This window comes from Phoenix dactylifera, chromosome 7 (assembly GCF_051530095.1).
Source record: "Phoenix dactylifera cultivar Ajwa chromosome 7, Ajwa_hap1_PhDact_Kaust_v1.1, whole genome shotgun sequence".
Taxonomy (NCBI): domain Eukaryota; kingdom Viridiplantae; phylum Streptophyta; class Magnoliopsida; order Arecales; family Arecaceae; genus Phoenix; species Phoenix dactylifera.
The window spans coordinates 7,415,537-7,430,502 of record NC_143196.1 but is presented as its reverse complement, the minus strand read 5'-3'; the positions used below and the strand labels follow the sequence as shown (position 1 = coordinate 7,430,502).

General features: G+C 37.6%; 1 protein-coding gene across 2 annotated transcripts in view; it reads left to right on the top strand.

Moving 5' to 3' along the window:
• The window catches only part of LOC103714915 (transcriptional adapter ADA2-like), a 40,163-nt gene that overhangs the window by 23,581 nt on the left and 1,616 nt on the right, over positions 1–14,966 (top strand). Inside the window, exons 10-13 of one of the 2 annotated variants that reach the window (XM_008802380.6) lie at positions 7,755–7,977; positions 8,895–9,105; positions 10,462–10,794; positions 11,298–11,423. In XM_008802380.6, the coding sequence (XP_008800602.1) occupies positions 7,755–7,977; positions 8,895–9,105; positions 10,462–10,794; positions 11,298–11,423 (893 nt within the window). Of the gene's footprint in view, positions 1–7,754; positions 7,978–8,894; positions 9,106–10,461; positions 10,795–11,297; positions 11,460–14,966 lie in introns of both variants that reach the window. The other variant, XM_008802379.4, reaches the window with a different exon arrangement.

The following is a 14,966-nucleotide window of genomic DNA, read 5'->3' as shown; positions in this document are numbered from 1 at the left end:
CAAGCTAGTTGTTTCTTCCAAGTGTTACCTAATCTGCAGGACCATTGTTAGTTTTTATCCTAGCTTGTCATTGTCTCCACTCTTTAATAATGTCACCTAAATCCACTAAAAGCCAACATGCTCTTTAACATAGTGACACCCCAAGACTAGCTAGAAGGTATTATTTTGGGTTCCTTAGCCCTGTATACAATATTTTTCCGGTGCACAAGCGTGTGGGATTAAACGCATACCCACACGAATCTTTACATACTCCCTCCGTTTAAGTCTTGGTATCCTTACTAGGCTAAGGATCCAATCTCAAATGCAATCTCATCTCAAACACAAGTACGGCTCTTGGTCGATAGAAGAAGGGCCCATACTACAGTGCTTTTAGTCCACATGGGTAGTGGACCAAGTTTTCTTTGATACCATTGATAACAACCTAGGACCTTAACCAAAAAGGATAGATAGAAAGTATTATTGAGGTTTCTGTTGGGAATTATGTCCTAAATCCAATCAATTGTTAATTGTAAATGTATTTGAATCAATTATAAATAAGAACATGGTATTTATTCATCACCAGAACATCTTCACAAACTCCGATGTGATGAAGTCCTTAGGACTGCTTTGTGTAATAAAATATGATTTTGTCACACAGGTCCTTAAATGTTCATGACCGTATGATATACTATTAATAGGACGATAGTATTATCGGGCGTAGGTCATTGTGTATCATATTTGTTCGTTGTCTTCCAAACCAAAGAGTATAGAGATACTAGTATGGTATACAGGTGAATGGTAGTGTACGTTCACTGAACGTGACCAATTGACGGACTCTCTCTTGTCAAGAGTTGTTCCGAGTGGATATGGGTATATGTATCCTTTAGACCTGAGATTGCAACCGGTGGCTTGCAAGCAACTCACTGTACTTTGGTGCCGGACTACCTGGATTTCTAATCCAGCGACGAAAGGTTTCTGGGTCCAGTCAAGTACTTGTGGTAGTCAGTTGCAGATCAAGATGGGATTGACCTCCCTTAGAAATAAGGGTGAATGCCTTGTGTTTTCAATTAAGTAGTACCCTAGCCAGGGAAAGTCAAATCACTATCACTTGACTTATTGAATTGAAACATATTTCCGGATGGATCGTTTCAGGGTAGACAGACTCTGAACCCACCCTGGGCATTTTCTGGTCAAGAGGATGAATTATGCAGTAACCATAGTCCATAGGTTCTAGAATGTTGCTTTGCATCTATTCGGCCTATCCGGTCGTCGGGTCCCATTGCTAGATGGTTACTTCGATTAGTGCAGGAAGTGTTCTTGTACTACTGGCTTAGGTTCGAACCTGTGAGGTCACACGCTTAGAAGTTTCAGGATTGATCAAATGGCTGATTGACGATTGAGAATCGTCTAGAGGTAAAATAGTTAATGTGATTGACTGATTGCCCTAAGCAATTGTTGCTTGGAGAAGTTAATTAGTGATTAGATCACTGATTAGACTCAATTTGATTGAGTAATAGAGATTGGGCTTGACCAAATTCAAATATGATTTGAAATTGGTAAAACCGTAATTGACACCAAAATTGGTTTGGTGAAAATGTCTAATTTGCTCAACCAAATCAGATTTGGCTTGAGTCAAATTGGATTAAAATCAATTATGATCCTAGTATGACTAGGACTTCCTTCCCTATGTGGGACCCACATACTGTATGTGGGACCCACGTCCTGCCTAGGTGGGACCCACATACTGTATGTGGGACCCATGTCCTGCCTAGGTGGGACCCACATCTCGGCCACCTCACCCCTTTGCATGCGTGACATGTGGCGGAGCAGGACACCTCTTTTGCTTGCATGCGTGACACGTGGCGGAGCAGGACACCTCTTTTGCTTGCATGTGTGACATGTGGCGGGCCTGGACACCTCACACTCCTCCTGATGTCATCCATGACCTCATCTGCCTCATGAGGTCATCCATGACATCGCCCTCCAGGCCACCTCACCCCTTTGCATGCGTGACACGTGGCGGAGCAGGACATCTCTCTTCCTTGCATGTGTGACATGTGTCCTGGCAGGACACCTCACAGGACACCTCATAGGGACACCTCACCTTCTTCTTGGCCTATAAATAGGCCACCCCTCTTCCTTCTTCTTAACACATGAAGAGCACCAGAGAAAGAGAGTGAGAGGAGAGAGTAGTTCTGAAGGTGAAAGCCCAAGAAGGAGTTCTTAAGCTGTGAAGGTCCATCTTCTTCCTTCTCCCTTTCAGCCAACCTTCTGCCTCCCTGCGAGCTAGCACTCCCCGGGAAGCTGATCATTCCGGAGCTTCGCGTGGACGAGTCATCGAGGCCGGACGCTTGTGCGGCTGCGAATCATCCTTGAAGGAACCCCCTTCTAAAGGTAAGAGATCTGATCTCTTTTATGGTTGAGATATGATCTCAATCTTCAAATCACAAGAAGTTGTGATTTATGCATATTTATTTGAATTACACAATCCTCGAGATCTGAGGGCTTTGTGATATTTGGTGTCAAAGCAAAGGATTAGTGGAGACTATCCGATTCCCGGGAACTCTCACGCGTGATCGTGTGACGAAGCGTGGCTCTCCACCCGGGGGCTCATATGATGAGTGCTTTGATAGGCACACGCGGGTGTCACCCTATGTATTGGGACTGAGCCCGTGCCACATGCGATGTGCAGTTGAAGACTGTCTTCGACTGGTATCAGAGTTAAAATATCTAAAATATCAAGCATGTTTTGGGTTAAAATGTTTAACCCGTTCTTTCCGCATAAAAATTTTCTGAAATTCATGCTTAGCCCTCTGCACGCACACCATCAGTTTCTTGGCCCTATATAAGTACCCAAGATTACCCCTGTGCACAACCAACAAGGGACTAAACACATGCCTACATGGATCCTCATGCCTAGTTTGGGTCAACACATTGTTAGATGGGTTTGGGTTTAGGATATATGTATTGCTATGGGCTGTAGAGTTAGACCCATCTTGTCCACAAATTGTACAATAGAAGAACTTGTCCAAAAAGATCCAAATATGTTGGTTGCAACTATGTGGACCCATTCTTCATCAACTATAGTAAGAGTAAAACCATCCTTCAAATGCTCCTTGAATAAACCTGTTCTTTGATGACTAAATTCTCACATTTCTTTGTTTTTATCAAACATGGTTTAGTTTTGCTGCCTAGTGGAAAAAATATCTTCATTAGAGTAGGATAGATTCATAGCAAACTTTAACTCTAGTACTTAGTAGATTATCAATCGACCTGGGCTTCCCTAATGTTTTCTTTCATCATGGGAAAAAACAAGACTTAAGGTCCTTTTTGCATCATATCTCACTCCCATCAAAAACACTTTGGACCTAATCTCTATATTTTATCTCTCATGATTTCCTCACCTATCACTTTCTCTTCCATTGCCTAATCTCCACCTCTACTTATCTTTCTCCACTATAACCTCGTCCCTTAAACAAACCAACCACTAGCTTTTCTCCTCCTATGTAGCTGCCCCACCTCTGATTCTCATTCCTTCTCTATTTAGGTGTTTCTCCATTTGAAGTTACTTTGAGATACTCTCTTGTGCACCCTCTAGCTTCTTAGTCTCTATAGAGCTAAATCTAATGATTTTGGGGAATATCGGATATAATTATTGTATGTATAATGCTATGTCAACAAGGTTACATTGAGGTAATGCCCAAATTTGGCTATCATATGTCCAACAAAGGCACATATATTTTCATATTCCATCCAAATTGATGATCCCTTCTCCCCTCTAAATCTTCCTCCATAGCCTTTTCGAAACTAATTAACAAAATCCAATCACCTAGCTCATCCATATTACACTGGTTAATCTCAATGAAGTGGAGAAGGAGGCTTTAACGTGATTACATGGAGAAAATTAAAGCAAGCAAGAGAGCATAAGACTAGTCAACTACTAAGGAACGAATGATACTGAAGTGACATCAAAAGGATCCGTGTAGTCATGTCTCTAGTCCCACATCGGTTATGTGATGGGGTGATCTTGGGTACTTATACAGAGCTAAGAAATCCAAATAATACCTTCTAGCTAGTTTTTAGAGATGTAGTCTTGGATATTACAAATGATATCAGAGCCAGGTTAGTTTCCAAACCATAGTGAAAACTTCTATAATTTCCATGTGAAGCCACTACACCCAAGCCAATAACTCTTGCTTAATATACTTATTTGCCACAAACAATTGGCGAAAAAACATATCCTCCTTAACAAGCCAAAGAAAAAAAAATTCCTTTGTTGTGTTGGCATGGCCAAGGTGATGCATGGCCATGGGATCACCTTCAACTCTAAGTAGCAAGAGAAGCCAATCCGTACAGCATTGTGTATTTGTGTACTTTTTTTAAGATGAATATTCATCAACTTAATGCTAAAAGGGAGAAACCAAGGAGATGAAATGCTCCCAAAGATTTTTAGCATTGGATATCACAACTCAAACCCAAGGATCTCTTCATTGATACATTTGATAGTTAATAGGTTTCTGAGATTTTATTTCTTGTTAGCTAGGTGACAATCTGAGTTTCAAGATTTTGCTTCCTTTTTCCTATTTGTTTGTTACTCTTTAGCTTGTCAAGAGGTGTGAGTGCCTCTTCAACACAAGGATTTTTCTATAGAATAGGGATTAAGAGCTATAATCAATAAGTGATGTCTCTTGGTTCTATAGAGGGCATTGATTGTCCTACATGAAAATAAAATACTTCACAATGTGAGACTAGCAAGAACTAGTTGGTCTCAGAAATGTTTGTAGCTCTTCTTTCCAGAAAGTTTTTATTTTATTACTTTCCTTCCTTGGTTCCAAATCTGACTAAATCCAAACCTATAATTTCTATTATCCAATAGTAGTAGGAACAAAAATTAATCGTATGTTAGCATTTAATGATTCATTTTTAAACATATACAGTTAGAATTTTATTACTTTTAGTGATAACCACAATAGCCACCGCGGTTACTGCAAATTGAACCCACCTCCACTTTCATGTCTGCCCTTGCCTTGGCAATTCCTTTTCTTTGGGCTGCCCCAGTCTTCTCTTGTTCTTGGTTCATTGAAGCCATATTCCTTTTTCTTTTTTTTGATATCCACAGCCACCTCACTGAATTTTATTACTTCTAGTGCTAGCCACAATAGCCACTGCAGTTACTGCAAATTGAACCCACCTCCACCTCCATGTCCGCCCTTGCCTTGGCAATTCCCTTTCTTTGGGCTGCCCTAGTCTTCTCTTGTTCTTGGTTCATTGAAACCATGTGGCACTTGCCTTACTGGACCCTCCTGATGATCATTGTGGCACTTGGTGCAAGTAATATTGTCTAATTCGACATCTGGATTTCCACATCCCTCTTTCACTTCTTCGTTGAGTTGGGATGAAGCTAGGCACTTTGATGGCTTTGCAGGAGAATGCCATCTTAGATAAGAGATGGGATAAGGAAAAGGGAACGAGGAACGGGTCCATTTTTTATAGATGCAAGCTAGGGTGTTCTAACAATAGCTGTGAAGAGAGTGACGGAGCAAGGAGGGGAGTTTAATTAATATAAAAACAAATTCATAAACAGACAAAAATAAACCCTTAGTAATTATGGGGCCGGCAAAATCTATTTAAATGGTTCCAATTTTCTTCACTGTTACTAATCATTATTGAAGAATTTCATGATTGATTCATGAATTATATGTAGAATCTGATTCTTTTCTTCTTCTTTTTTTATCTTTAGCCAAATTTTGATTGATTTGAGGGAGTTTCATGACAAATCTTGTCATGCTACTTAAAAATTGTTCATTTAGTATCACAGTCTTTAGAATATTTAAAATTTGTTATGCTCTCTAAATTATGATCGACAATATGTCGGTTCTAAACCATTCAGGTCAGTCTTAGTAAACAAATTATATGCACCTACACATTTGTGACATGAAGTGAGTGTGTGGTAATAGTATATGTGAAATGACCTATCTTCCTTATATAAAACCCTAAAACATGGAAACATATCTTCAACCACTACTGGAAGAATCATGTTGATAGAGGACTGTTTAAGGCTGATTTCGAGAAAGCCTTTGATAAAGAGGAGGGTGGGTTTATCTGCAAGATCCTTGCTCTTTGTGGCTTCCCACAAAATGGTTCAGTTGGGTCTCCCCGATCCTCTCGATCTCCAAAGTGGCCCCTATTCTTAACTATACACTCAGTAATTGGATTAGCTGCTGCAAGGGAATTCTCCAAGGAGGCCCTTTATCACGTTTTCTTTTTATTCTTCTAGGTGATGTGATGAACCGGATGCTTAAGGTAGCTGCGAGGAACAATCTGATCAGAGGACTTGGTCTTTAAACCTTGAAGGGGGTCTAATTGTGTCAATTATGCTGATGACATGTTGCTCATTTGCCAGGCTTCCTTGCTTTACTTGCTCAATTTAAAGATGCTCCTCTGGTCCTTTGAATTATTCTCAGGTCTTCGTATTACAAAAATGCAATGATCTATGTAGACAGGGATCTGAACAAAGGAAGTATCTTCTGTGGTACAAATGTGAATATCTCTATCGAACACTTGGTCTTCCTCTGAAGGCAAATCGTTTACCCAAGCTAACTGGATTCCTTTGATCAGAAAGGTGGAGAAGAAGTTAGTAGGATGGAAGGATTAACTCTATATATGGAAGGAAGGTTAACATTGCTTAATTCCGTATTATCAGCCATCCCCACTTGCTTTTTATTTTCACTCTACCTTCGTGGGCAAGATTGAAAATTGATCAGATGAGGAAGGCATTTCTCTGGATGGGTTGTGCCAATATGAGCGCATTCTCAAGTCTTGCAAGGTCATTTATAGTCAAAACAAAAATGAAGGCAACCTTGATATAATTGATTTGAACATCTTCAATAGAGCTCTCCTTGCTAAATGGTATCATAGCAGACCTAGCCCGTGTGGACTAGTGGATAGTGCAGGATGAGCAATTTTTGAACTGATCATGGGTTGATCATAGTATTTGCGGTTGGATTTGACCGGATTTGGACCTTTATCTTGACAAAGATGCCGGGGTTTAAATAGGGGGAAGTATGTGAGGATTCGTGCGGGCATGTGTTTAATCTCACGTTGGTTGTAAGTTGGGGTAATTGCTAGTACTTATAGATAAAGCTAGAGAATGAAATAACCTTCCATTAGATCCAGTTTTAAAATGCAACTGAACAAATTTAATTGTAAAGCTATGAATTTACTGGTAGTCTATATTGTGACTTTTGGTGTTGGCAGAATGTACTTGTTGGTATGGAATTGAGTCTTCCTTTTCATTTTTTTACCTTAACCCAATCAATGACTGCAGTGTTAAAATTTCTTTTCATGAAGTTCAATGAGGGCTTTGTATTGGCATCTTTACATGGGGCTTTTTTTCCTTAACTGAGTTAGAATCTTAAGACTTTTTTGGTGACAGGAGAATTCTATTCTTGCTGTCAATACAAAACTTTTTCTCATTCTATAGAAGCATGGTCTGTATTAACATATCTCCTTCCTTATTTTAATTATTATTGTAACCTACTTATTTTTTGAAGATATTATTTGGAGTACTTTCTAAAACTTAATTTTTTGGTTTCTTCAGCTTTTTTGGTCCTTTAGATTTCAAACAGGCGATTGTTTCCCTCTTGATAAATTAAGTTGTACATTTGTAAATTTTGCAGACAGTGGATTTCTGTTATTTCCCATATTTGGCCAATATATGACTTGTTGAAGAATGAGGATCTTCCTAATTATTGGTGTAACAATTCTGTTGGCAGGCACTCATGGGGATACAAGTTTTGGCGTAGAAAAGCCTAAATATCCTGGAGATGATGGGCTTTCTTTGAGTGAGTTGAGTGGCTACAATCCCAAAAGACAGGAATTTGATCCTGAATATGATGATGACGCAGAAAAGGCACTGGCTGATATGAAATTCATGCCAAATGACACTGAAATTCATCATGAACTGAAGCTGCGAATGCTACATATTTATTGCTCAAGGTTCTTGTTAGGCTATTATTTTAATCATCATGCATAAAATTTATATCATTTGGCAAGAAAATCTTTTTTATCCAGCAACATATATGTGTGTGCGCGAAGTCAAATTATTCACCAGGACTAAAATGTGTTTTGTATTTTCACCGTAAAGCATGTGAAGTCAGAAATTATACGTACATAAAACAAAATGCTTGGAAACTTTGGATTTTGGAATTTCATTTGTTATTTTGTTGTTTAACAATTAGACGGTGTATCCCTCTTTTGCATGAAATCCTTTTGACAGCTATGCAGAATGTCTTCTTGCACAAGACAAAATGCACTACTATCACCATGGATCCTTGAACAATCCTATATTGAGGAGACACAGAACTTTCAGCTTTAGAACTAGAAGGTGAAGGCAGCGCTATTGTACCAATAGTGATTTCTTCTATTCATACAAGATCCAGTGATCTGAGAAACCCCTGCCAAAATAGTCTCTTACAGAAAATTTAATTGATTAACTAGATTCAGCTGTGTGCATTATATTTCAATGATATATTCTGTATAATGTTATATTATCAAAACAGCAAATGCAATAAATTTATGGTCTTCGAGTTCCAAAAGTTGCTAATTTAATATCAGCACATGTTTTTTTTGGGATCATATAACGTTAATTGTGGTGTATGTCATTTCTCAGTAACATACATGTTATTAGATTTCATTTCCACACTTGGTGTAGTTTCAATGCAAAATTAAATAGAGATGCAGATAAAACCTGCTGCCACTGATACCTATTGATAGTGTTCCACAATGCAAAATATTCAAGAGACTTGCTTGTCAAGTTACAGCAAAAATATAGTTATGCTACATCTTTCATACTAACATGAGCAAATTTTCGTTTGCTACTTACTAGAATGTTATATTCTTTTCCCTTCTGATAGGCTTGATGAGAGGAAACGAAGAAAGGATTTCATATTGGAAAGAAACTTACTTCATACTATTCCATTGGAGAAGGAACTCCCTGTTGAGGATAGAGAAGTGTATGAGCGGTATAAGGTTTTCATGCATTATCAGTCTCCAGAAGAACATGATGCCTTAGTCCAGAGTGTCATTGAAGAGCGTAAACTTCGAAGAAGAATTCAAGAGCTTCAGGTATGATGTTTACTATGTTATAAAACTCTTCCTATCTGCTTAAAGAACTACTTATACTTTTCATTGCTCTTTCCATTCATTCTATACCCAGTACGGATTTATGAATTGTAGTGGAAAAGGAATACTTATATTGCGGGTTATGGCACAATAGTAAGGTTGCGTGTCATGGGTTCAAAATACATAAACAGCATCTCCATACATTGTGGTTAGGATGCATAGATCTAACCCTCCTCAAAGCCTGAAGTGCTAGGAGCCTCATGCATGGGGATGCCCTTTTTAGTGGAAAAGAAATATATAATTTGCAAATTTCTTTTTGCCTGTTTAGTGCTTTAAATTCAGATGCAAAGAGGGTCTGTATTCTAATAAATTGACTCATGTCCTTTTACTTTTTTTTCTAGTGAACCTTTTTACTGTGACATGTTCCAGCTACTGAAATTTTAGATCAAATTCCATAGAAAGTTTACAATATTTACTTATTGAATTGGCTGATGTTTTCTGAGGTAACACTTGTTTATATTGTATGGGTTGATTGTAACTTGTAAGTGTATACTTTGGAGGACATGAATGTTCAGCTGTTGCTTTGTTTTAGTGATTGTGCATACACTTGTATAATTGCTCAAGTTTCACAGAATCTAAACAACTGATTGGTCTCAAATTTTCAGATTCTTATTGCATGCGATCTAATTGCCAATATTTACCAGCTTCACAGGATTAAATTGCCCTCAACTTGACTTGTTACTTTACTTTATCCATTCTTTGAACTATCACTAATTTGCTGTATTGCAACTGGCCTCCACAAAATGCCAGATAACCAGAACATAAAGCTGGTCTTGATACTTACTGCAGTTTGTTCATCTTCGGCTTTTGATGAATCAAGTTAAATTTTCATTAGTGTGTATACATATATGTATGTGAGAAAGTTGTGAAGCCCCATCAATTTTTCATTTCCAAGAGAAACAAAATGAAAGAGAAGCAGAATACAATCATCAATTCATCAAGCAAAACAACTAATTTTAAGATATCAAAGGAGCTTGTCAAACTTAGGAGCAACTGAAGTCCACTGACACCACCAAAATTCCTTTCCTCTAATGATGTCAACAGGAGAGATAACAGCTGTTCCTCAAAAGTCAAAAGAGTCTCTTGATTTTAGCTTTTCATAGCCTCCACTAAATAGTGACATTCAGCATATCTATCGCATTTAGTTGTCAAATCCTTCTTAAAACTCGATATATGTATGTATGTATGTATATGTATGTATTTATATATGTACATAAGTATGTACATATGTATGTATATATGTATGTTATCTGAATTTAGATCTCATGTTAAGTACTGACCTTTGTATCCAAATTTCAGGAATGTCGTGCTGCGGGATGTCGTACCATGGCAGAAGCAAAAGCATACATTGAGCAGAAGAAGTTAAGAGAATTGGAAGCCAGCATAAATAAAACAAAGTCAGATAGCCAAGTTTCTAGTAGTGGTAAAACACTTAGAGCAAATGAACTCTCAAACAAAGAAGACGGGTTATCCGATGGAAGTCCACAAAACATCAATGAAGTGAATGGTGGATCAGGGTTGGAGCTTGATAGGAAGGATCCATCTTCTGTGGCTACGATGCAGGTCCCTTCAAAATCATTTGATGCGTGGGATGTCACTGGACTTCCTGGTGCAGACTTGCTAAGTGAAACTGTAAGAAATACCTTGTTTGTTTGTTCTAGACAGCTTTTACTATTTAATTTTTGAAGTTATGGATGTCAAAAATATTCTTGTGCTGGAAATATTTAGTTTCCAAGGCTGATAGTGCAGATCTGCAGCCTGTTGCTTGATGTCATTGTTTTAAGTAAACTATCAGGGATGGAAGATCATCATGACAGCAGACTATTAGTTTACCAAGAATTTTTGATTGTAAACATGCTACTTCTGAAATCTAAGCATGATGATTTTCTGATTTGAACAGAACTGTTTACTCATAGTTAATTCTGAAATTCAGTTTTCAATCAAACCTGTGTTATATGTGTGGTCAATCAATTTGAGCAGATTGTCTTACATGTAGCTGCAAATATGAATTATTTACTGGTTTTTCAAACAATTATGCATTACTCATATCAGTCTCTCATTTCATTGAAGTTTAGTGGGCATTTAGATTTTAACTTCAAATATATGATTGACTTGTTTATTTTCTTGGTTCTCAGGAGCAAAGGTTATGCTGTCAGTGCGGGTTACTGCCCTGTCACTATCTTAAAATTCAGGAGGTGTTGATGAGTGAAATATACAAGGGTACCATTGTGAAGAAATCTGATGCTTATAGCTTCTTCAAGGTTGATCCAAGCAAAATAAATAAGATTTATGATATGGTAATGAAAAAAATAGGCCCAGCATGAGTCGCTCTCAATTGATTAACTCTTTAGCTGAGCCATGCTTTTTTTTTTCACCTTCTTGAACATATCATAGTCTCTTATTAACTTGTTATCACCAGTGTTGTACCTAGTAGTCATTTGTAAAAATTCTTTCGTTCTGAAGATTTATATATTTAGTATATATGACTTATAAATAGGAGTCAAATGGTAGAAAATGATTTATTTATATTAGCTGAAAGTGAATATTGACTTATGTAGCATAAATCTTATCTTCATTACAATAGTTGTGAACAATCATCAGACCCATAGAATGCTATACCATACCGAACCGGATGGTACCGGACATACCGTACCGGTTTGGTACCGGTACCGGTACCGGTATGGGTGGCGTACCGAGGATATCGGTACGCCAAAAAACTTTCGTACTGTACTGTACCGATACTATGCTAGTGTGGCATCGATACGAAGTTCGGTAGTGGTCCAGCGAATTTGATCAGACCGGTATTAATTTTTGTGGAAAAAGCTTAACCATTGTTTGGGCATGAATGTAAATACAATCAATTGCTATTACTATTTATTCTGCCGGTAGGTCATAGTTAATTGATGACACCCGGCAAACCTGAAAAGTACTTGGATCTCATTTCGTGGTTGGCTAGAGAATACTGTGGTACAGAAGTAAGTACAGTTTTTTTATAGCAATGTTTAATATATAGATGGTTCTGTATGTGATAGATGAATTTAATACCCAAAGGGGACTGATTGAAGGGACAAACTAATTAGACATCATAATGAACATTAGTCCATCCCTTTTGAGAATATTAATGGACTTTGAAGCTACATGGAGAAGAACATTCCCATACTCTTGGCTTTCCCTTGTAGAGTGATGTTCTATTAATTATAATTCAGATATATTACACATAGCATGCAACAATTGCTAGATTTGTAGAGACCTGAGACTGTATAAGGATTTCAGAGCCAACTTGGGCATGATAGCAAGCATGCATGTGCAGAGAGAGGGGGGTGGGGGATGGGGCAGTGGGCAAGCTGGAAACCAGCCAGTAGAACTTGAGCTTGAGCCCAGATCTTCTGTGAGAGCGATATACACATACATAAACATGTACATATACAATATACATATACATGTATGCATACATATGCTTATACATTATGTATGCACATGCACATACATAGTCTAAAATTAAGACCATTAATATCATGCAGCCAAAAGTTGAATATTTTAGAGGTTTTTATATATGACCGATTGAAGCCAAAATGGATGGCATTGGCAGACATAGGTGTCAAAATGCATCGTTGTGCAATATAAGTTACGAATCTACAAGATAACTTATGATTGATACATCTTATAATGGACACATGGACTAAAATTTAGCAAGTTTGACATATAAATTAAATAAAACCATCAATACTGTTGTTAATTCATACTTACGGTAATAAGTTAGTTCAATGAGGCATCATATCATTCACAAAGATATGCTTATTTACATCACAATATTGTTAAATACATATTACTCCTTTTTCTTGACCTAACTAGACTTGATTTTTTTATTAAATTTCACTGTGAAAGAATGTGCATGTGCAATACATGCTTACAAGAACAGATGTTGGAGATGCACTTGAGGGCCGTGATGCTATGTAGGAATTCCTCCTATACGAGTATAGAATATTGGCTAAATACACTTGTATCCTAAAGATCTGCAACAAATATAATGTGCTTATTTAGTAATATGATCTAACAATGCATAATTGACAATGATGATTGAACATCAAGAACTTGCGTCAACCACCATTTAGCATTTTCTTTCCTGATGTGTATTTGCATGTTTATCTTCCAATATGTACCAAAACGTTAGTGTCAGTAAAGATTAAAAAGTATGTATTGAGAGGAACAAAAAGTTGTAACAAAAATCATGACATTTTCTTGTGCAGTACCCAACAGCATGGGATGTGCTTCCTGATCTTTTTATATCACAAAGTTACTCTCTATTCCCCTTATTGTTACATCCTAAAGGTCTTCACCATGAATTTTCTACTTAAATATCCATTTATGGTAAGAATATATTGACTCCATTGTCCAAGAAAATTATTTCTCTCAAAGTAGCTATTCATCAACCTTGAAGATATTGGAATTTTCTCAGTTTTTAATTGATGACGTTACTTATATTTATGTAAAATAGTCCAATTTGTTACTCACATACTTCTCAGGGTTCGTCCTCTCCTTCCCCTTACCCTTCCTCTATGGAGATGCATCCATCACATTGTTCCCACCCTTCCCACAATAGTATTGTTTCCCAAATCTTCCCTCCCTCCCCCCTCCCCGCAACCTCCCGGGGGGAGAAAAGAAAAGCGAAATTGAGGGAAATAAAAGGTGTGAGTTTAATGAAATGAGATAAACCAATTGTATCATTAAATAGGCATGCAACATGCTATAAATATTTGTGAGTTTTTAGTAGACCTCAAACCCAAAACTATCAATTCCTAAAGTAAAGTTTTCACAAACCCTAATTTATCACGATATAAAGAAGGAAAAAGACTTCGAGTATGCATATAAAGATGCTTTTATGGAATGCTCCTGTTTTAGAATCTCATGATACCAATTATTGAAAGCATTGGTAGATTGTTACCTTCCTTATAACGAGTGTGGGTTGTGGCTTCTTTCACTTACTAAAATTATACGCCTCATGCCATGGCCATTAAACTCTGTGAGGTTTGACTATCCAAAAAAACACTATGAGGTTTCTAGCTACCATTAATCAGTCCATCAGTCGCGTCAAAAATCATGTTTCCTGAGCTTTGGGCACTTTAAATTTTTTGAAGCATCTTCCAAACTTTTGATGTCAACATTAGATATTATGAGGGTTATAGCCAGCGGCGATGTAAAAATCGCTGATGTTGATTCCAAGCATGGATGAAAGAGGTGGAAAGTTGATATTAGGTTGGCAATCAGTTCCAAAGAAAAAAAAATCCAAATTCGATATTCATTAATTCTAGGACAACATCAAATGCTTGGTGCATTAGGATTTGTAAAGCCAATCCATATAGTTGGGAATAAGGTTTAATGGTTGTGGTAAAGGTTCCGTACATAAGGAATGTTAGATGTACATGCTTCTGTAGGTGATAAGAAGTTATGTGAACATCTGAAACATCCTTATCCATGCCCTTATCTAATTTTTGGTGTAGAACCCATGTGGGTATGTGTGATGATGATGCACGACCTTTTCATATGTTTCTCATCTACTGAAAACACCAAGGATTCAAGTGCTGACCATGCTGTTTCTGCCAATATGTGTTGGCACAGGGAACGTAAGTGTGCTGCTATACACGCATATCATATGATATCAACTTGTGCTGGCAGGCTTATATCAAGCCGTTCTAGTTTAGCACAGGTTGAAGCAAGTATTGAGCCTTTTTCTTTTATTTGCTTCGCTTTCTTGTATTTTGGCATCGCACAGAACATGTCAGATGCCACTGAACAGCTAGCACGTA